At 37.4% G+C, this 24,411-nt stretch overlaps 1 protein-coding gene across 3 annotated transcripts; it reads left to right on the forward strand.

Annotated features, from left to right (window-relative positions):
• The first annotated feature begins 801 nt into the window (after positions 1–801).
• LOC18424127 (Transcription initiation factor IIF, beta subunit) lies at positions 802–17,397 on the forward strand. 3 transcript variants are annotated; one of them, XM_006828721.4, is made up of 6 exons: positions 802–1,088; positions 11,237–11,345; positions 13,476–13,606; positions 13,695–13,766; positions 14,291–14,440; positions 16,929–17,397. In XM_006828721.4, the coding sequence occupies exons 1-6, from the start codon at positions 900–902 to the stop codon at positions 17,046–17,048; spliced, it is 771 nt and encodes a 256-aa protein (XP_006828784.1). In that variant the 5' UTR covers positions 802–899; the 3' UTR covers positions 17,049–17,397. The 3 variants fall into 3 exon arrangements, with proteins under 3 accessions (XP_006828784.1, XP_088703756.1, XP_088703755.1); XM_088847630.1 differs by lacking the exon at positions 11,237–11,345 and having other exon boundaries at positions 923–1,088; XM_088847629.1 differs by lacking the exons at positions 802–1,088; positions 11,237–11,345 and adding an exon at positions 11,876–12,096.
• Positions 17,398–24,411: the final 7,014 nt, after the last annotated feature.

Here is a 24,411-nt window from a genome sequence, read left to right on the forward strand (position 1 = left end):
AACTCCAACTGCGTGGCTGACATTAGCACAAAACCAACTACTCGATCAAATATACCATATTCTTCCCATTAGTCTTTTTAGCCCATACGCAATCCCTCTAGGCAACTAATGTAACCATGGCTATCCAACCATACTTTTGCTGCAATATGCACTTGTAAAGCGAGGAAGTTAGTTCCTAATAAGATTTGAGTACAAAGGAGAGGTTGTCGATCAATACCATACTATAAGTCTCCTTTTTTTATTTTTATTTTTTATTTTTTTTAAGTGAGTCCATCGGGAAGGATCTCTATCTTTGATAGGAATTGAGCTTGAGCGGTGATTTAAAAATCGGTGATCCGATCTAGAATTGGACGATTCGGATTGGGAATCACTATAACCGTCCTCGATTTGGTAAGAAACAGGGATTCAGAAGAGTAGATTTGTCGATTTTTTCGTGAAACCGTCGATTCCAAAGATTCTTCACCGAGTCCAACCGATTCTTCATCAATTTCGACCGATTCTTTACGAAGCCAAGCAAAAAAAAAAGATGAATAATTTTTTAAAAAAATTTAAAATCCTTTTTATTGATTGTGTCGATTTTTTCAATCCGATCCACGGATTCTTCAATCCAACACGGATACGAGTGGGACATATTCAAGTCACGGATCCGTTTCTTTAAGCACGGCGTAAGACATAGCGTTGCCAACCGTGACGCGCGAGATCCGAACGCGCGGAGATGGCACGCATGACGCACAGCCCTTTCTCTCTCTCCCTTCCCTCCAAGAAATCCTTTATAAAAGCCCGCCCACCTCCTCTTTCCCTAAAGCTCGGCAGTATTTCTCTCTCCTCTCAAACCAAAGCCCTACAAACCTCCCCTTCTTCATAGAGAGAGAAAGGATTAATTTCATAGAGAGAAAAAGATGTCTGATGAATTAATCTCGGACAATGGTACCATCGATACAGCCAAGGCCGATCGCTCTGTGTGGTTGATGAAGTGCCCACAACTCGTGGCTAATGCATGGCAGAATCACCATGATCCTTCTCTCCCTCTCGCCAAGGTTGTTGTCTCTGTTGATCCACTTCAACCTGATTCTCCTGCTTCTCTCCAGGTACTTTCTATCACCGAGTTTCTCTCTCTTCATTGCCAGTTTTTCTCTCTCCTCATGATATTTTTCCCCATCGTTATGATTTTCTATATCGCCTTTTGCTTACCATCTTGTGATTCTCCTTGTTCTTCTATTCACCCCTTCTAAAGAATTTTATCACTGGTTTACTCTGTTTTCATTAACAATTAATGCTTAGCTTATTGGGTTTAACTACTATCCTCATCATAACTGATTTTCTGTCTATGCAATTTATTTTCCTGTGCAATAATTCTCCTCATTTTGAAGCTTGTTTGGGATTGCTTTGATGTGGTCAAGAGTTGCCTATGTTGATAATTCTGTCTCAAACCATCTGTTGGATCCTCATTGTTTATACTATACATTCAACTCCTTGTTTGTTGCGTGTAAGTCTGTCTCGAACCATCTGTTGGATCCTCATTGTTTATACTATAAATTCAACTTCTTGTTTGTTGCACGTTGCTTATGTTTTTCCCTAATTTTTTGTTAGGTTTGATGGGGTTGGGTTCTTTTTGCATTTATTTTGATGTTCTACGTTTTTGTTATGGCAGGTTTATCTCATTATGGATCCTTTCACATTTATCTTAGATTTTTTTTTTTTAATTAGTTATTTTATGAATTAGGGTTTGGTTGCGTCATTGAATTATGTATCTGAGTATAGGGTTCTGTTATTGGTTGAATGATTCATAGGGTGATTTGTTTGATCAACGGGTTGGCTTTTCGGTAAAGGGACTTTTATGAATGGGTTCTGGTCTTTGGACTTGGCATATGTTCTACATTAGGTTTAGGAGTTTCCCTCATTTATCCATTCAAGAATATTTTGGGCCTTGTTTGGCTGATTCATGGGGTGAGATTTGATTGCTCTATGGTTAGGATTTTCAGGAGAAACAATTTTTATCCATGTTTTCCGGTCTTTGGACTTGGCCTTTTTAAGATCAGGAATTTAACCCATTTAGCTTTGATTCAATGACTCGTAGGTTGCTTGTCTGTTCCATTGTTAGGCATATTGAAAAGCAATTTTTATGCATGGGTTGGTGTAAACTAGGGACGATATTTTCCCCATTTATTTGTTGTTGAGTATTGTGGACCTTGTCTTTCTTTGTGCACTTGAAATGAGTTTGAATTTCCAAACTTAGATGATAGTGTTTGGATCTTGCTCAAGTTTCGTTGGAAAGAGTAAGCAAGTTTTATGGAACAAATCTTGGAGAAGAAACTGTAGCTAGGAGTGGATGTCTAGTTACTTGTATACGTAACGATCCAGTGACATGATCATTTACTTCTAAATTCATTGTCATGAAGATAGCTTGCGACTGAAAAAACATCTAAAAGGATGAAATTTAGATGTTTGCACCCTGTCGAAGTAAGGAACCGTGGCATATGTTACGTTACATTTATTGGCCTGAAGAAACTTTAGAAATACAAATCAAATACGGAGTCTTTTTCGCTAATATAAGCAAGAACACGAGGTTTTCATGTTGAAAGACATGATAGTATAACCTCTAGGTGCAAATCACTTTCGGGGATTCTACTATCCCTAGCAGCTGATGACCGACAAAAATTAATATTTACTCATGAAACATGAATTCTACGGAAGGTAGATGCATTTGCAATTATCTTGTTGGAGCTTGGGCATTATGGTTATGCTACGTTTTTTATTTTGTTGAAGTACAATTCTTCAAGTTTTAAGTCTGTAGGAACATTTGACCTAGAGACTTGACTCATGCTACTTGAAGCGTGAGTGGACTTCTGGTGGCAACTTATTTTGAATAAGCTAAACCATTACTGTAGAAATGCCCTGTCACGAAGGAGAATTTGACTTCTGAGATTCACAGAGTACTATTTTTAAGCAATATGGTAATTCAACAACCAAATAAGAAGTTTCAAAGAGATGCTGCTCCCCTCTTTGTCCACAATTTTTTATTTTTTTATATGATTGCTCCATTGAAGGTCAGAAAGTTGGTTCTCCACTTTAGCAAGAAAAGAGAAATGGCCTCCAACCACCCAACAGTTGTTACGTCTTACATCCAATCCTTTAAGTTGGCATTTTGAGCTTCTCCCTGATGGAAGGAAAACCCTAGCTCATTCCCTCAAGAAGCCCCTTCAGTTTCATCTTTCCGATTCACTCATCGCGCTTTTGCAGTTTTTTGAGGGAGGGAAGAGGAGCTAGGGGGCAGTGGTGGAGAAAATGGTGGAGGATGGAAAGCTTTCGCCCCTCATAATCAGGCTGGAAAAGAGAATGATGCATCTCAATTCAGCTTAGCTTCTGTTTTATTTTTTAGTCTCCTTGTCAATTTAAAAGGAAAATGAAGCTCTCCCTTTTTGAAATAGCATTTTGAAACAGACGATGAGGACTCGGAGGCCCCCAAAAGGCCAAAACCTCGAAGCTCAAGCAAACATCTGCTTCTTTCTTACCAAGAAGCTCAGCTCCTACACGAGTATTACACGCTACGTGGGTGTAGAAAGGAAGGGTTTGGGTACGAGTGGGAATTCTAGTTAGGTTAGGACTAGGAGTTCTAAATGGTTTTGGCCTTTAAGGTTCCTATAAGGATTAGGACAGCAGGGTCTTCGGCCTTAGGAAGATTTCCAAACTGGGTGGAATGAGATTCGGAATTGGGGTAGAATTATAGAGTATGAGGTCTAAATGAAGTAGAATCACGGTTAGGTCTATGGGGAAGGCTTTGATGGTGTTGGGGCAAGTGGTAGGGTTTTTGTGAAGGGGTTAAAGCTTTATGGAATTTAGCAGTTCCACCAAGATAGGAGGATTATGAGATGGATTTCAGTGTTGATTTGGGGAATTAACTTAAGCGTGAAGGCTATAGAGATTAGGTAACTCTTGGGATTGTCATTGAGCTAGTTATCTAGGGTTTGTACAGTTTTGGCTGGGGTTTATGGAAGGGTTTGAATGCGTGATGAAGTTGGTTGTGGGAATCTTAGGTCAGGATTTGCCACACTAGAATGGAAAGAAGAAGTGTGTAACTTGCTTGGGAGACTCCCAATCCTAAGCTAGTGTTGTAGAATCGCTCTCTCTAGAACAAGAGTTGAGGAATCTTAAAAATTAACTGTTAATCTCTCCTCGACATCAAGGAAACACTATTACAAAGTTGGCATCATACTCACAATTTTAAATCAATTTGCCATATGCCTACATGGGTAACTATAGAGAGTTTTGAATTACACTTGCCTTATATTAGGACTCTTTGAAAAAGTAGAAAACAAACTCACAAAGACTCTTAAGAAACTATCTAACTCACAAATTTCTAATCCAACTAAGTTGGCATATTACTTTCTAGAAATCCTATAACTTAAGGAAACTGAAGTTTAAACCTAATTACAATAAGTCCTCTACAATGAAAGGAAACCTAACACACGTAGGAAAATAAAATTTGGCAGTAGGCTTTCAAGCATGATATAAACCAGTGTTTGCAAATCGAACCGAAACATTTAACCGGACATGGGCCTGGAAGTGGTTTAACTGGCCTAACCGGTAAACCGGCCGATTTAACCGCTCTAACAGGGCAAGTCCTAGGCGGTCAAAAAAGTGTTGAGAAAAAATAAAAAAAATACAAAAAAAAATCTACTAAAATATGAAAAGCATATAGAGAATGATTAAAACAAAATACATTTAAATGAATTTGAAAATTAATGAAAAAAATGGATTTTAACCCATTTTATATTTTTCAAGGGCTATTTTTAAAATTTTCTAAAAAGATGGGAAAATATAAAAGTGAGTATTAATGACCAAAACAATTTTTAATCTTTACCATAATGTAAAGAATATTTAAAAATGCATTACAAATCAAAGTCCCTATGTTTTTAGAATTTGTATACATTTTTTGAATTTTTTTTTTAAATACCGGTTGATCATCCTAACCGCCCAAAACCGGAACCGGCCACTAACCGGGCGGTTAGCAGTTAGATCGGGCGATTTTGCCAACAATGATATAAACTTAAAATGTCTGAATTTTGAATAATCCATAGAGAAAATATGGGCCGTAGATCTCAAAGAGATATTCAATTTAAGCTTGTGGATTGCCATGATTGGACATCTGCTCATGCCTTTTTGAAATGTGGTCTGCATCTTTCCTCATCCATTAAATTTGTTCTTTAGAAAATAATCTTTACGCTCTTCCACCCCAGGCAAATTGATATACATAATGGATATGGAAGTTCGCCTAAACTATGCTTGATGAAACAATTGTGTGCTTTATTAAATAATTCTGCACTTTCCTCGAGTGTTTTTTTTTTTTTTGGAAGTTAACGATAAATAATATAATAGTAAGATTTTTTAAAAAAGTAAGGGTTGAGGTAACCCACAGACCGGGTCTCTCAACCAAAAAATTGGTCACTAGGGAGTGACCTGTTCTAGAAGATTGGCTCTAACATCACCAGTGAGGCAAAAGATATGGGCTTATATAATCTGCCCGTTACAAGGTATAAGACTACAATCTAGAAAGTGTAGGCCTCCCTGCTGTGTTAGTGATATAAAGCTCCCTGTTGTGTGCTTCTATACATGTGCAGAAGGATGGTTCCTAGCGGCTTCCTTGGCGAGACGATCTGTGAAGTTGTTGGACGTCCTCCAAATATGCATGCATAAGACGTTTATACCCCTGCAAGTGTGCTCAATTTCGTCAAAAATGTGTGCTAGGTGCCAAGGAGGAGGGGCCTTTCTAGTGGCCCAGAGTATTACATTTTTGGCATCTCCCTCTATGTGGAGGTGTGGGCCCTAGGAAGGGTTAAATTTCTTGGTTCCCATCAGTAGGGCCGTGGCCTCTGCGAACTGTGAGTCTTTGTGGCCAAGGTGTTTTGAGAAGGATGAGATGACTTCACCGTTATGGTCACGGATGACTCCTCCCGTGCTTGCTAGGCCTGGATTTCCCAAGGAGCATCCATTGAAATTGAACTTAATAACACCCACTAGTAGTGGGGTCCAGTACGATACTCTTGGGTTGCGGTGAGGGGTTAGTTGAATAAGGTTCACCCAGTTGCGAAGAAAACTAGCCGTCGAAATCCTAGTAAACAGGTTGTGGTTGGAAGCCCAAAAGATTACCATCGAAGTAACCTTGTGGAACAAAGCTAGGAGTTTGATTTTGATACCACGGAAATTCTCAAATTTCTTTTTAGCCAGATGGTCCACACTGTAGCAGCTAGAGTAGCTTTTTCCAGAGGATCCTACCCGACTTCGGCCAGTTAGATTTGAAGGAACAGGAAGTCAGCGCCAGAATTGAAGGGGGGGTGACCTAAGATATTCCAAAAAGTTGGATAATTTTACTCCAAAATTGAAGGACAATCTGACAGTGAATGAACAAGTGGGGGTTTGTTTCTTCCTCGTCTACTAGGCACATGACGCACCTATTAGGAGTTTGGGCACCTCTTCTATGGAGTAAGTCTATCGTGAGTGCGCTTTCGGAACACGTAATCCAGTAGAAGGCTTGTACTTTTGGGGGGGCTATGGATGACCAAACGTTGGAGAGCATCGTGTTCAGGTTTAGGGGGAAAGAATGCTGCATGAGTTTCTTGTAGAAGGAGGCCACCGTGAATGAACCGGTGGGCGAGTGAGTCCAGACCAAGGTGTCTGACCCTGAGAGGGCGAGGAAGGTGGAGTTGAGAGAGTTCGAGAGGGACATAAACTCCAAGGTTTCTTCTTTTGTGAGAGGTTTCCTAAACTCTGTGATTGCCTGAAGGTACTATTTCCTCTGAGACCAGGGAGGGTTTGTTAATTGCCACAACGAATAGGGAGGGGAATCGTTCTCTTAGCGAGGTGTGGCCTAACCATAGGTCTGACCAAAATCGCACTCTATCCCCGGCTCTAGCATGGAACCTAATGAATTGTATAAACGGTTGAAGGGAGGAGAGTAACGATTTCCATACACCCGAGCCCCTTGTCGTTGGAAAACCCTCGGGCAGCCAAAGGTCTGGTGGGATACTATACTTGCTTTGTATGACCTGGGCCCACAACTGGCAGTTCTGAGTAGCTAGTCTCCACCACCATTTACCTAAGAGCGCTAGGTTGTGTCCTGAGAACTTTGATCCCTAGGCCGTCCTAATATTTCGAGAGATAGACTTTATCCCACGCATTCAGGTGGATCTTATTTGATGCCACTTCACTTGACCAGAAGAAGTTTCTTGTCAGTTGGTCTAGGCGTTTAGCAATCGAGGCTGGCATATGGAATAGCGACATGAGGTATATGGGGGAGTAGGCTAGGGTTGCTTTGATAAGCGTCGTTCTCCCTGTAAAGGATAGGTATCTGCCTTTCCATCTTGCAAATCTCCGGTTTACTCTGTCGATTACATGGGATCAGTGCGCTTTCTTTGGCTTCCCCAATCTACGATGTGGGCAGGTCCTCCACTGTACCTTCCCAAGAAGGAACGAGGTTTTTGGTTTGGTTGTTGGATAGGCCAACCCCTATCGTTTTGGATTTGGCCATGATAACTTTGAACCCAGTCGCATGCTCGAAACATATCAGAAACAGTCTGAGGTTTTCTATTTCCTCAGGGTTTGCATCTAGGAAGACTAATGTGTAGTTTGCATATAGCAGATGAGATACACTCGGGCCATTCCTACTGCTTTTGAAGCCAGAGAGGAATCCCTCTTGATACATGCGGGATATAGACTGGCTGAATACTTTCGCCGCCACGGTAAAGAGGAAGGGTGAGATAGGGTGGCCTTGGCAAAGGCCCCTAGAGGAGGGAAGTACCTTTTTGGTGTCCCATTGATGAGGATGGAAAGAAAGGATTGGAGTAGCATCCCCTCATCTAGTTCCTCCACTGCTCCTCGAAACCCATACTCGTTAAAGCTATGTCGAGGATGGGCCAGTCCACATGGTCGTAAGCCTTCTCCTAGTCTATCTTAAAAATTAAACCCGGTTTTTTCCAGCGGTGGCGAGAGTGTATGCATTTATGGGCCACCGGCACCCTGTCTAGTATCTACCAGTCCTTGATGAAGGCTGATTGGGATGGGGAGATGACAAGTGGGAAAACCTGTTTGAGCTTGGGGGCCAACAGTTTAAATAGGATTTTGTATGTGGAGTTAACCAGGCTGATAGGACGAATCCTCAGCCCCTTGTATCTTCAGAACTAGCACAATGAAGGTGGCATTGATGGCTTTGTGCAGATTTCCACGATGGAAGAATTCCTCGAAGAAAAGAAGGAAGTTGTTCCTAAAGGTACCCCAAAAAGTTTTAAAGGGGGCGAATGGGATTCCGTCCGGGCCAGGGACCTTGTCTTTACCTAGGTCCTCAATCGCTTTAAGGATTTCAGCCTGGGAGAAAGGGCGTTCCAACCAATCCACCCATTGAGATGGAAGAGATCGGAATGGGAGATTTCCCATTCTCAGTCTAGAATACGTCGTGGCCGGATAGAGACTCTTGAAATACTTGAGGATGGTAACTTCAATAGCTGGGGCAAAGTCCAAGATTAGGTTGCCATCCTTAATCGTGGAGATGGAGTTATCTCGTCTGTGACAGTTTGCTATCCTGTGAAACAAGCATGTATTCTGGTCTCTTGATTTGAGCCAAGTAATTCGGGATCTCTGGTACCAGTGCAACTCTTCTTTTTTGAGGGTAGCGAGATAGTCCAACTTCATGTTCGATCTAAAGCTAGCCTCAAAGAGGTCGATAGAGGGCTCGATTCCTCCATCACATCTAAGGTCTGAATGGCCTTCGACAGGGTATTCTTAGTCAGTGAGAAATCTCCTGGAAGGGAGGAACTGCAAGTTTTAAGGGAGGCTTTGAGAAGTTGGAGTTTTTTTTGCAGCCTGAAGCCTGCTCTGCTTGAGACTTGGGTCGAGAAAGAGTCCCACCATACCAGAATTAGTGAGGCGAGTGCTTCTTCTTACTTTCCTCAAGTTAAAACGGTCTCATTTTTATGGCCAATAAATATCCTCAATTATGTGACCTGATTTTCGTTTTTCCAGCAAGGCACACTAGTCCACCTAGACAGTTTCTTCGCTCTAGCGCCTAGCAGTCAATTATTTCTATCTTCCTTCCTCTAGGTCTTCCTCAACTGAACATTGATCTCCTTGTCAGCTTGTTGTTTGAAACCTTACTCTTTTTGAATTTGATTTTTTCTAAAAAAAATGTTAGCCAAAGTTTTTTAATAAGACAGAATTGTCTCATGTTTGAGGAACCTTTCGTCGATGTCAAGGAGTCACTATTCCAAAGATGACCTTACACGACCAAAAGAAAGAGCTCAATCTTTATTCAATTGGCCAAAGGCCTACATACGTATTTGTATTGAGTTCTGGCATATACTTGGACTCTCAAAAGCATAGAAAAAACTCCTAAAGAGTCTAGGAAACTACCTAACTCTAAGGTCTCTATTCCTACTAAGATTGGAACCTTACTTTGTAAATTCCTGTAACTTAAGGAAACTGACGTTGATACCCATTTAAAATAATTAATCAACAAGGAAAGGAAAGAAACCTAACTCACTTGAAAATAGGAACTGATCCAGCTGAAACTCAGGAAAGTTAAAATTCGGGCTATCCTCAGCACGGGTATCGGCGCTTTGGTATCTGTGACCTGCGGGTCTCTCTATAAGATTAGTCAGGATACTTTTATGTTTTAACCACAATATGCTGCTCAAAATGTCAAATTCTGAAAAACCCGTAGATATGGGTCATAGACCTCAAAGAGATCTTCAATTTAAGCTTTTGGATCACCTTGACTGGACATTTGTGTGAAAAGTCTTCTGGTGATGCCTTTTGCAATGCGATCTGCATCATTCTGCTTCCATTAAATTTGCTTTATTCCTCATATTTGTTCTATGGAACAGTGATCTCCACACTCTTATGCCCCCATTCAAACTAACATAATGGATAAGAAACTTCACCTAAACTGTGTTTGATGAAAGAAACAATTGTCTGCCTTATGAAATGATTGTGCACCATTCTCAAGTTAAAAAGGTCTCATACTCTATGGCCAATAAATATTCTCAGCCATGACATGATCCTGCCAAGGTACACTATTCAATCCTATCTCCGCTAGAGAGTTATGCTCAACCTCTAGATTTCTGAATTTGAACTTCCTAAAGAAATATTAATCCAAAAAAGAATGTACCAAAGACAGAGGATTGTCTAGAAATTTTATACCAATCCTAAGAAGAGGAGATACTTATTAGCACCACATGACTCTAAATAAATTTATGAAATCATCATGAGGCATTCGATTTGTGGATATTTCCACTATCTTTTGGGCCTGTTTTGATGGCGGTTAATTTTATCTGGAATAAATAGTTTATCTAAAATTAGTATACTCTGGTTAATACTATTTTGTTTGCTGTTTGGTATGTATCTTGTATTATGTATAATATTATTTAATTATTTAACTTTTTAAGTGATTTCCAACTATTTTTGGTTATTTATGGATAAAAACATGTGATTTTCAGCAAATTACTTTGAATAAAATAAAAACAGCTTTTAAAAAGGATAAACTTATATGTAAAACTACCTGTAGGTTTATCTCAGATAACTTTATGTTGGATACTGCAAAACAACAGATAGTTCAGTATCAGCATTAATTTTTTTGAAACCCATTATTCTTATTCAAACATTGAATTATTAGTAATAACCACAGCATTGAAACAGGTCCTTTGCATATCTCCCACGCATTTGTATTTTGTTATGAAGAAAGTGTTCCTCAAGAAGGACATTATCAACTGAATATTTTTATGTTGCTATTAGCACATGACATGAAGAAAATAAAAATCTCAGGACTCGAGATTAGTTTGTTTTCTAACAACAGAGAGGGTCTGCTGGGTCTACATAACACGCTGGCATTCTTGTAGAAGTGCACAATTGATGATCCCACAGCCTTCCCGCTCTAAGATTAAGCTTAGGGTTCTGGGCTTTGTGAAACATATAAAACCCCTTTATGTATGTCTGTCTGCATGTGCATGGCTGTATGTTGATGTTTGTATGACTAGAAATCCTGTTGGACACAAACACTGATACTATTTGATTCTAATCCTGGTTTAGGACAATTGTTCTATAGATGCCCATAGATATGTGATTGTTCTTCATTTAGGAAGTTCTTATTTCTATCGAGTCTTGCAATTTTATGTTCTATATATGAACATGATTCCTTCTGAAGTCTGTTAGAATTGCTGTCTTATGTAACTTCTGTTTCTTCGTCATCCAGTTTACGATGGATTTAGCTGCAACAGATTCTACAAATATACCAAAGAGTTACTCTTTGAATATGTTTAAGGACTTTGTTCCTATGTGTGTTTTTTCTGAGACGAATCAAGGTGAGTGTCTAAATGCGATTATCCATGTATCTTTTCTGGAATTTCGGTCATGTATCATTCTTTTCTTATATTTCTTTGATAGGATTATCTGGATGTTTTGCAAATTGCCATACCTCTGATAGTACTAATTGTTGTTGTGTTAACTTCTTGGGTGAGGAGGTCTGTTTCCTATATGCCTCACTTAATGCAAATTTCTCATGTTTAATGAGAGTAACCATTTTCTATTTATTAATACGAAAAAACAGTTTTACTTTGTTCAAGATTCATTAAGCCAATAACTTAGAAGCTTCTTGGTACTCCCAATTGTGTTGTCATTTTAAGTACTATTTAGGCCCATTTTTTTATGGAGAAGTTAATACCCTTTCTTGGGTTTTACCATGGTTTAAACACTTGTGAAAGAGATTTAGGACTTGTGTGAGCTCGATGAGCTACCTGTTGAGTTTTGAGAAAAAAAAGAAGTCTTAAGTCAGGTATCAAGTTAGTTATGATATTTTTTGAAGTTCTGTTTGTTTGTGCAAATACTTGCCTAGGTTTGGAATTCAGCTAGAAGGCTTCGTACCAAGTGGACTGCGAATTTGAACTTCGGGTTTTCCCCTATAGGGCTTTGCCTTATGTGGACATATGTATGTAATATGGTGGATCGTAAAGACCCAGTTTGGATGAATATCGTATCATGAGTAAAAGTATCTTTCTAGTAAAACTGCATTTGAACGCTTAGTGGGACGTTTGGTCTGCTTCAGCCTCCTCATGAGTGAGCCCCATTTCTTTATCATTGTCCTTTCTTTCTTTCTTTCTTTTTTTTGGAGGTATTGACTGTCTTGTTCTCTGTGTAAACATATATCATACAAAAATAGAAAATGGTGGCGCTGCACCAAGGTAGTTAAAAAGATAGACTTTTCAAAACTTAGTCGTATGTGGCTGGGTGTGTAAGCGAGCCCTATTTCTGAGCCCCTTTTATTAGAAAAATGTCACAATTCACCTCCAAACTTGCTAAAAGGAAGAACTGTTTTTCTTAGATCTTGATTAAATTTAACTCAGGAATACTGCTTACTCAAGAGTGGTTGGTCTGTCCAAAATCTCCGAAAGTTTTTTTGTGCTTATACATGCTACAAACTGTTTCTTTGAGTTTTTTTGTTGATGTATTTATCGGTGCTTGTTACTTTCGGTTTTCATTGCTATTGGAAGCTTTCAATTGTTTTTTTGTTCTAACTTCCAACCAATGCTTTTGGGTTCTTGTTTTGCTCTGGCTTGCTACTGGAAACTATTAGTAGAGTGTACCTTTTTTGCTCATAGGCTTCTCTTAGCTTTCTTAGATTATTATGTGAATTAAAATGACATGCCTATGAATACATGTGCAGCAATTGTTTAAAATGGTCTAATGGACAAAATACATGTTAATAAAAGCTATGTAACATGCATGTCTATTGTTCTTGGCATGTGTAACATGCCAATGACTGCTACTTAACCTATTTTATATAAATGTCACTTTGAAAGTATTGGATATCACTCAAAATTCTGATTCAGGGAAGAAAGAGAAAGAAAGGTAAAAACCAGAGAGTAGAAAATAAAAGGATCGAGAGCTTGTGCTCTCTCTCAAAGCCTGCAAAGGAAAACCATTCACTAGCCTCATAAAAACCAATCCTTATCTGTCCTTTGCGTATATACATTAAAAAACTAGAACCCAACCCAAGCCTTTTTGGACTTTGTGTGAAACCCAATAGCCAAAAAAAAGGAATCCTAATATTTTTACCTATCAAAATTTAAACCTATCCAATCTTTGCAACCATAGTTTGACAAGGAGAACACATGGTATGCAGTATGAGAAAAATCTGTGAAGGATACAGTCAAGGTTATGCACTCTACAGCATTTGGTGTTTCTGAAAAATTGGCTTTTAGATATTCAACAGCCTCTACTTTAGTTTTAAATTATAAACTGATTGTGTGCCATCAATTAAGACCAAAAAAAAAAAACAACAAAAAAATGTGCATGCACGGCATTGAATTTCTTGATAATGCCTTATTGTAAATTAAGCAGTGGGAGGTTGAGAGAGCTTATTTTTGTATCTCTTCTTTGTAAATTTGGATTGAATATTGTTGACATCTATAATAGCAGATATATATGTATTATAGGAAGGGTGTCAGTGGAAGGGAAGGTAGAACATAAATTTGACATGAAGCCCAACAGTGAAAACATGGAGCAGTATGGCAAACTATGCCGTGAGAGGACAAACAAATCTATGATAAAAGTTAGACAAATGCAGGTGAGAGTCCCATTTTTTATTTATTATAATTGCTTGTGTTGCAGGTGAGGGTTGTATTATGTTTTAATCAACTCTGTTCTTTCCTCAGATGATTGATGATGATCGGGGGGGCTTAATGAGGCCTATGCATGGGATGCTCGGTTTTGGATCAAATTCCAAGGTACTCCTTTTCTGATCTGTTGTCTCATTCATCAACTGTTTCCTATATATATATATATATATATATATATATATATATATATATATATATATATATATATATATATATATATAGGAGAAGTCTTAAAAATGCCTATAGGCGAATTGCTACACTGTTTACCCTCATCACGAACATGCTATGTCCGTGATAGTTTTGCCTAAAAACCGCCACAAATGTACAGGAGCCATGGCAGTTTTTGTAGGATTTTTTGCGTAGAAAAAAGCCCGTCACGGTCTATAATCTACGCCGTCCGAAAAAACTGGATGGCGTTAAGCCTATAGGCGAAAATACTGTTCATTTTCGCCCATTGGCGTTGTGTAGTCTCTTCCATATATATATATATATATATATATATATATATGGAGAGAGAGAGAGAGAGAGTGAGATTCCCCCACCCTGAGATGGAGGAACAAGTTCTAGTTTAGGATGCGATAGAAATCTTGTATAACCCTTCTGTGAATCCCTTGTACTTATTTTCTTATCAGGATAAGAAGAAAATTTTACCAATAAAGGGTCAAGAAATGAAGAGAACTAGAAGAGATCGTGGCGAACTCGAGGATATTATGTTCAAGCTTTTTGAAAGACAACCAAACTGGGGTCTAAAGCAACTTATCCAAGAGACAGATCAACCTTCGGTATGTTTAAATATCAAATTTGACAATACTTTGTGTTATGAGGTTCCGACATGATTCTTGTGCAAAACAAAGTTCCGTTAGATTTTAATGTTCCTAGTGTATATGAGTCCACTTGGTAACTGAGTTGTGATGTTCCAGGGAAATGTGTGGAACTGAATTATGATGTTCTAGGGAAATGAGGACAATAATTGGTCAATGGGAATTGGAAAAATGAAAACATTGCTAAATTGCTTTGGATAAAATTGAAAGTGTCTCACTTTCAAAAAATAAAATAAAATTGCAAGTGTCTCTATTGATTCTATGTATCCTAGTCAATTGACCCACTTTTGTGACCCCATATTTTGATGTTCATATATTAATTAAACTGGACGCGTAGTTCAAATTCATGGTCTCGTGTATAACATGAATCCACTCATCTTTCAATCTGTTTTCATCTTTTTCATGTGGGTTCTTTAAATGTTCATTATGTAATTATGACTCAAGACTAAGAACGATCCAGGATCATTGCTTAGGGAACACCAAACAATGTCTTGGTAAGTGCTATTTCATGTATATTTTGGTTACATCATATGAGTTATTTTAAGCAGGCCCTCGGCACCCATAATAAACCATGAAAACTGAATCAAGTACATGACATCAAAACATGACGATAAGGAAGGGGTAATGGAATTGACATAGAGATTGTGAACACAAACCTAGAATTGTTTTCGCTTGTCTTGCCTTCGCTTTTTGCTATTGAAGTACTATTGACATGATTCATGAGGCTGTATAGCTTAGATGATAGGTTACTTGGTTATTCATTATTCTCACACCATAGCAGTGTGATATTTGCCAAAGCTGCAAATTTATTTATTTTTTCATCCTCACCAGTCCTCTACTGTTGACGTTTCTTGTCAAACCGGCTACATCTACCCATCATCTATCTTCAAACTTTTCATGTGTGACACCCCCCACCCCAACCCCTCCTCTCTCGCTATCTCTCTCTCTCTCTCTCTCGCTATCTCTCTCTCTCTAAGTTCCCATTTTCTAAACTCCAAGCTCATTTTCTCTTAGCTCTAGGCCATTGCTTCAGCAACCCTTGTCTTAGGCCATCTCAGTTTCTTCTTAGTTATGTAATCAAGAATGGCCTAGGCTGGTGCCTAGGTGATGATGACCCATTAAGTGACTGAGTGGATTCTTTCCTAGTTATTATTGGGTGAATATCTAGGCTTCCAGGCTTCTAATGGTATGGGCTTTTGCTTCTTCTCACACTGATAGGCTACTTTTATTATGTCTGTTTATCCATTCTATGGCAGACATGCAATTAGGCTTCGCAATTGTGTGTTCCATTCTCCTCACCATTATGTGGCTTGTATTTGTACAGATCCAGCATACATAACACATGCCTATGCTATGTTTACGAATCATTGTTAGAAAACTCACTTAAGCCACTCAGGCACCCAGTTGGGCCCGGAAAACCCCAACTCGGGGGTATCAAATTGTTACAAGTACCATGGGAAGTTACTGTATGAACTTGCCCAGATACTGTGGCAACTAGACAAGTTCTTTAAGGACAAAGTCAGAACTTGCCGTGCTCGATGAGCAATATTAAGGTGTCGGAACTCGTCTCAGCCAAGATACTCGCCCCTTGGCCAAGGCGAGTTACTCGGAAGTCCATCACGCGTTCAAAAAAATAAAAAGAAAAACAAAGAAAATAAGTTATATTTATATAACAAACTCATCTCTTACAAGATCGAAAGCGCATCTTGGTTCAACGGTGTGGCCCGGTTTACACACAGTTAACGGATCGAACCACTACATGTTCTTTATTTTAAAACCCCTTAAAGAAGATATATATATATATATATATATATATATATATATATATATATATATATATATATATATATATATATATATATGTCATATTTTTTATACAACCTTGGAAAGGCATCCTGGTTAGATAGGGTGGCCCCTTCATATGAGGTTTGAGGGATTGAACCACCGCATGCTCATTATTTTTGAACCCCCTTAAAAAAGAAAAAAGAGCTATATGTTTTCCTAAATAAAAGACGAGCATTAAAAATGGGATGGTGGCATTTGAGGGGGTTCAATCCTCCATTTTGAAGCCCAATAACCATAAAATATTAGCCAAAATAGCTGTTAGGCAATTTTTTATTAATTAGGCATAATATTACCTATATATAGAACATATATAGGGTGTACACCTGCGTTGGATGAAACTTGCCTTGCCTTGCTGGTGAGGCCGAGTAACTCGGCCGAGGCCAGGTGGACTCCGCTGAGTCAAGGAACACTGGTTCAGATTGATGGATTTTAGTATTGATGCTTTCAATTTTCCATTATACAAATAATGGAAAATGTGATTGGGATGTGCAGCTAAAGTTTGTACTGTATGATATCACTGTCATGACCAAACGATGAAGTCAATGCATCAATCAATTTTATTGTCATGAATCTCTATCAACCACTGAAATTGTGTGTCTTGCAGCAATTCTTGAAGGAAATACTTAATGAACTTTGCATTTACAACAAGAGGGGACCTCATCAAGGAACTTACGAGCTCAAGCCGGAATATAAGAAATCAGCAGAAGAAGCAGATGCAGAATAGAACCCCATCTTTTTAATTGGACGTTCCATGTGAAAGAACCCCCTTCTTGTGAATATTCTGTTTCTAATTGACCCAAGTAGTTTCTATAGTTGGAAATCAAACAAGGATATAGGAAGAGTGGGAGTTGTGAATCTGATCACTCTACCCTCCTTAGGAGCTATTATGCTAGTTGGTTTTGGATTTTGTCTTCTGACATCGACCATTGTCTTCGTGCATTTCCTCCCCGGGAAATTCGCTAAAGAGTTCAAATGCAAAATCTCTGTCTCTCTCATACCTTGAAGCTCTGCTACCCGGTTAGGTTGGCAGCTACATTAATTTCTATTAGCAATATTTTTTTGGGTGAGTTTTATACGAGGTCCCACAAGCTTAGCTCTAGAATTTGTCGAAAGATGTAGTTTAGGTTTTAAAACCTTATGGTTGTTTGAAAATCCATGTTCAAGTCTAATTATAACATTTTAAATTTCAAAAGCATTATAGATCACGGAGGTCTATATGTAATTGAAACTCTTGGAAATAGATGATTTTGATTTCTTTTTTCTTTAGATCAATACATATGGAGATCACGACGATCAATTGAAAAGTTTTCCAACTTAGGGGCAGTCTTGTCTATTAGATTTTGAGATGCACCTTAATTTTATAACCGGACTTTGTTTTTTTCTATTATATGAAGTTTCGGAACATCATAAATACCCCCAAAAAAATTCACCATTTCAAAGGCTAACTACTTTTTTAGACCTGTCAAGGAGCATCAAGATTCTAAATTAACCTCTAAAAACCCCCGTATAATGCGACGCCTCTCATTTTTTAGTTCTCTCCAATCTTGATTCATATATTCCACAAGCCCTCTAACCCGCCATGGCTTTATCTTCTCTACTTCAAGTCATTTGGGACCTTGGTAGGAATGGAATTATGGACTTACTTCTTTCCTCTCTCCGAGTAGTAATTTGGGACCCTGGTAGAAATGAAAATCTATGCTTTCTTCTCTTTCTCTCCTTTTTATTTATTTAGATAATTTGGAACTTCCCCTTTTTTTTTTTCCTTTTTTTTATAGACAATTTGGAAGTTCTGTAGGAACGAAGCACAAGGTGTCTGCCACCCTGGCCAACCGGGGCCATTATTTCTTACTCTTCTCTCTTCTATTATTTTTCAATGTTCGAAAGACCCAGCGTTTGGTTTTTCCACGAGTTTTGGTTTTATAAGTTCTCTGCATGGATTCGGTTTTAGCTGCACGGCCATAAGCCAAAACAAGAAGCTAAAAATGGTACACCTAAATTTTATCACTCCCCACTCATCTATATCTAACAATGTAAAATGCACGCACCCCTAAGTTAAGCATTTACAGGAAAAAAAGAGTTGGTTTTTTTTAACAATATTATGAGCTTTTATTTTTAAGTTGCTTCGCAAGCATCGATTACCAAGCAGGGATCAAAGCATCAAATACAGAAAAGAGACTCCATGTTTAGCAAGACGATCCGCTTGGCTTCATGGAAGATATGGGTAAAGGAAAAATGTAGCCTAGGATAGGAGCACAGGTCCATGATTTTAAGCCAAAAGGTCTGAAAAGTCCATGAAATTTTTTCCTCCATCAGGCACCATTTGATCAAGGAGTCACCTTCAACAAGGATAGCACCCGAAATTCCTTTGCTGACAATGGTTTCTAAACCATGAAGGAGAGAAACTATCTCATCCAGCATAAGAGAAGATTATAGACCCCGAATGATCCTTGAGAATTCCATCCACTCCAGCTGGTCCGGGTTCCCAGGAGAGCTACTATTAAAGTTTAATTTGAAAGTGAAGTGCCTTCTAGAGGAGGCATCCAAGAGGGAACCATCTTATATTTAGACACAAAAGAGTAAACAAGAACTTTCAAATTAACATAAATACAGAGACCTCATCAAAAGTTCTTTTATTTCTTTCCAACCAAATATGCTAGATAATAGCACTTCTAAGTATCTTCTAGATAAGAATACCTTTAGAAGGTAAGGAGGGGATATGAAGATGGGTAATAATAGAAATTAGATTGGTAAGGAGCGTCAAAGAGAAACCCAGCCACTTGAAAGTCTATTTCCAAATAGACTACAGAATAGGGGCAATGTAGAAAGAGGTGACAACCCGTTTCTTTCGCACCCTTACACATAAGACACACATGAAGAAGGATTTTGCTTTGAATGCGAAGAATGTCTACAGTAAAGCACTTTCTATAAAGGGCTACCCAAAGAAAGGATTGAATCTTTATCGGGATAGGCCATTTCCAGATTGCATGAATGTTCTCAAAAAACCATATAACACGATCGAGGAAGATAAGTTGATATGCAGTTTTGTCTGAGGATTCCCAAACGATCTTATCCTCCCTATTCGGTGAAATATAGACATTTCCAGCAATAGAAAGAGGTTTTGAAGTTGCAAGATCACTCGGTCAGGCAGCCTATTATAAGAGCAAGTAATGTTCGAGACGATGTCACCTGAAGGATTGCGAGAAAATAAATCCGCAATCCTTGCAGTAGGAGAAGAAACCAAAGAAAAAAAAAGAGGAAAAAGTTGCAAAAGAGAACTATCACCATGCCGCCTATTGAACTAGACCCCCACCTCTTTCGATAAGATGAGAAATATGATCGAGACCATACTTTGCAACTAGGACTTCAATCCAAAGGTGGTTTGGGCCGGGACAGGTCTCCACCGCCACTTGGAAAGGAGCACCCAGTTCATGTATTTTGGTCTTCGGATACCCAGTCCACCCTTATTAATCGGGGAGCAGATTTTATCCCAACTCACCAGATCAAATTTCATGTGGTCAATATCATAGGAACCCCAAATAAAATTCCACATATATCTCTCAATAATTTTTATAACATCACCAGGCATTTGAAGGATAGATATTAAGTAAATGGGCAATTTGCATAAGTGGGTTTAACAAGAGAAATACAACATCCCAAAGATAAAGTTTTGGTTTTCTAAAGATCAAACTTAACTTGGTATCTATGGATGAGAGGGTCCCATGCCACCCGAAAAACTGTTGAATCTAAGATATTGACCCCTATTTTTTTTTTTTTAATCCTGAATTTTAAATGAGGTTTCGCTCTATAATTTCTCTAAGTTCTCTTGGTTTTGACCAGTGTTTGTAAAATTGGGAGGTTTAATCAGAATTGGTCATTAGCTGGCTCCGGTTTCTACCGGTTTTGGTGATCAGACTGGGTATTTTATAAAAAAATTTAAAAAAACTTATATAAAATCCCAAGAACAAAAAGGATTTGTTTGTAATGGGTTTATGAATGTTTTTCAACTTTTGTACAAAGATTAGAAATCTTTTTGGCCATTATTTACTTTTACATGTGTCCATCTGTTTTAAAAAATTCAAAAATACTCTTGAACACAAATTGATTTTTTAAAATCCATTTTTTTCAACTAATTTTCAACTTCATTTGGATGTACTTTGTTTAATCATGCTTTAAATATATATTTCATATATTTTTTAATTTGTTTTTGTATTTTTTTTGTATTTTTTAGCACTTTGTTAACCAGACGGGGCTCTCCTAGTTGAGCCGGTTGACCACTTAATACCAAGTATCCGGTACTGAGCCTTTGGCCGGTTTTCCAAGACCGGTTCGATTTTTCGAACACTAATTTTGACTGCAATTATCTTTGCTCTAATGAAGACTCTGCCTCATAGCCAAACATATGGTAGATTTTTCATAGGCCACATTGGAAGTATCTTTTTGTTCATTTACAGAATGAAGATCATTAACTATGATGTTCATACTTGTATTTTCGGGCGTGGACTTGTTGCAAAATGACTTCATTGGAAGTTACCTCTCCAATATTTCTCAACTTAAAGTAAGTATTTCATGGGTGTAGTCTGGTATTTCAACATATTAATTTAGAAAAGTTGACTTGGCACAGAGTTGGGGAGTGTAGTCTGGTATTTATGAGGTTAAAATTTGGTTCAATAGGTTATGTAGTGCATGAAATTCTAAAGAATGGCACCTTGAGGTAAGGATGGTAGTTTTAAGCAGTTATATATAGGTGTGGTTTGAGGTTCCACCTTAAATTCAAGAAAAAAAGTTGCAATACTCTTCACAAACATTTTATTTGGACGGTGTCGATTTGACGTATTTTTACGATAATGTCAACAATACATGACACATCTTTTAAGATAGTGCCTAATCTACGCTGCTTGCCCTCTTGATTTCACTGCTAACGACTAAAGGTAATGATAATTGTGATCTAATTTGAACGCTCTATTTTATTATATATGATAATAGAAAAAGTTTACATAAGGTTACAATATTATTTGATGAAATAAGGTTGTAATAATCTACACCAGCTCAAAATCCAAAAAGATTTTTTCAAACATTGTGACTCACCCTTAGCCACAAGATTCGCATTTAACAATTAGGATGTTATGATCTTCTTGCACTAAAGATAAGGGAAAAAAATATATGAGGTGTTAACCTTAGAGTGACGAAGTAAGGTGCACCACAGAAATCCACCCACAAAGGTGGTTCAAATGTAAAAAGAACAAAATCTTTCAATTGAGCATCTCGATTTTGAGATACATAGATATCAAAATAAAAAATATTTCAATCCATTTTATAGCTTTAAATTTCATAATTGGAATTGGAAATAGATTTTAAGGTTATCATAGGAGTTTTCGGCACTCTATGAATGTGCAAAAATGGATTCATTGATAATATTTTTTTATTGTATTAGTACCATTTTGTAAACTAAAAAAATCTTACAGTCCGTCATAGTACCATTTTTTGTTTTAAGGGCAAGCTTTCTATGTTTCCTCTACAACATAAAACTTATATACTTCCCCATATCCAACCCTCCATTCTGAATGGAGGGTTAAGATTTTCCCAATCACAATGTCACGTCTGTACACTATTTTATTTTAATTTTTTTTATATAAAATATTTTGACACCAAATTTTGTTAAACTCGTACTAGTGAAAAATATTAAAAAAATATTTCTAATAAAATAAAATAACCAAAATACCCTTGAAAGTTTTGAGAGGTATTTTGGTCATTATATTTTATCGAAAAATTATTTTTAATAGGTGCGCCCTAAAGAAAAGATGGCACGTACAAAATTTCATATTCATACAATTTGTATAAGAAAAACTAAAAATAAAATACTTTGAGATGTTGGATCTAAGATCAAACAGTGAGTTGCTATCTTGATCAAAATTAGATGGCTGAATGGTAGGGGAAGCATAAATCTTCTATGCTCTAGGGGAAGTATAGAAACCTTTCCCTTGTTTTAACGACGGCTCTTTTGGTTAACAAGAAAGCTTATTAGCATGCGACCTCTTGTCCTAACCTTTACCTTATTGGCACACAGCTAGACAAAAAAAAAAAAACATTTTAGATAAAGGTAACCAAAGAGCCAGTGCAAATTCTAAGGGTATTTTGATCACTCTTCTTTTTTATCAGGTGTTTTTTGTGAGAGACATGTATACCTTAATTTTAATTACAAAATAATTTATAAAATAAAAATAAAAATGCTATTTAAGTCCAAACAAGCATAAAGGAACTCACGACATAAGGTTGAAGTCATTCCAACCGTCTATTCAGATAAGACAACTAAGAACATAATATGTTTTATATATGGTTGAGGTTTGTATTTGGCGCACACCTTATACCTATATATGTAAGGCGCAACTTTAAATTTTTTTTAAGGAGATGTAGTTCTAGCATCGGAAACTTTACAATAGCTTAAAAATCTATGTTCAGTTCTAATTATGAAATTTAAAATTTTAAAAATAATATAGATAGAGTATATCTTGAAAATATATGGTTCTTATAATTTGTTCTAGGATGTTCTATTTTTAGGATTTAGATTTTTTTTTTTTTTTTTCTATATATTTATATATTTGAAGGTCAAGATGATCAATTGGAAGGCTTTCCAACTTAAGAACACTTTTTTTCTAAAAGGCGACCTTATTTTTATAGTATAAAATAACCTTATATAAACTATTTCTCCCACATAAGTTTCAAAGTTTTCCCCTTAAAGAAAGTCGAAGCACTAAGGTACGTACCTACATTTGTACTCACAGCCATCGACCAACTTTCTTGAAGTATTCATATTTCCTTGAACCACCAGATGCACAATTCTTTTTTTTATCAGGTGTTCCCATGAGATGGATGTATACCTCAAATTTACTGTATAATAATTTATAAAATAAAATTTAAAATAAACCAAAAATATAGAAACTAATTCAAGATATGATGCTTGAAGTCATTCCAACGGTCCATTCAAATAAGATAGTTGAGAATAGAGATCAATACATTTTATATATGAAAAATTGTTTCATGCGGGGTGGACCGTCGACATATGCGGGCATGGCCGCATAGAAGCCCGGAAGTTAACAAGCTGAGGATGGTCCTCAAGACCCTTCCCCTTATCTCCCAATTGAAACAAAATGGAGATTGCGTAGTTAATTTGCATTTGCTGAAAGCAGAGTACGAGGAAAAATTAGTGTGGGAAGGATGCCAGTGCTTATGTAGCCGAGCATAAGTACCTGCAAGGCAATTGCCTCTGAAAGGATGCCGGGTGCAGATTCATGCTTCCATGAATTTCAGGAGCTGCCTGCAGAGCTGGAGTCAATAGATTCATTGGCAATAGTGGTACCTGCGGTGAGGTGAGAACAATGAGAGTATGTTACATGATAGCATTTCAGATGCCTTTCGCAAAATGCTTGCTGGCATGAGCCTTAAGCGTTAAGGGTAAGCAGCTCTAAGAGCTTTAAGAATCTCGGGGTAACTAACATGCTGCGCTCACAAACAAGCTACAGATCCTCTTAGAGTGTGAGACGTCCAATCAACTACAAAGAGAAGAGGTTTTTTAGTTTATGGTGCAGTTGGCATATGGATGCATCTTTAGCTATAGAGGTAAGGTGCACCTTTAAATTTTATCATGGTATATAATTTGATGTAAAATGTACTTAGGATTACCTCAAAATCTATTTTTATATCTAATTATAAAATTTTAAGTTTTTCAACATTAAAACTACTTTTTCTGATGGATCTTTGAGGTGCATCCGTAGTTCTACATGTTAAGGTTGCAACCTTATATAAACTTCTTCTTTTAGTTTATGTTGCAACCTTATATAAACTTTTTACTTTAGTTTATGGCTGGAAGATTTAGACCACCGGAAAAGTTTATATAGAGCCGAGGCTCTTAACAATCAAATTGGAGCCCATCACAAAATTTTCACTAGAAGAGACTGTTTTGATGCCCAAATATCTTCAAATTGATCATCTCGGCATCAAGATGTATGGACATACCAAAAAAATGGATTTCAAATTTTGGAAATAGTGTATTTTGTAACATATTTTTTGACCGTCAATTTTCAAGATTTTCA

This window comes from Amborella trichopoda, chromosome 9 (assembly GCF_054954075.1).
Source record: "Amborella trichopoda isolate Santa Cruz 75 chromosome 9, AtrichopodaSantaCruz75HAP2 v2.0, whole genome shotgun sequence".
Classification (NCBI taxonomy): domain Eukaryota; kingdom Viridiplantae; phylum Streptophyta; class Magnoliopsida; order Amborellales; family Amborellaceae; genus Amborella; species Amborella trichopoda.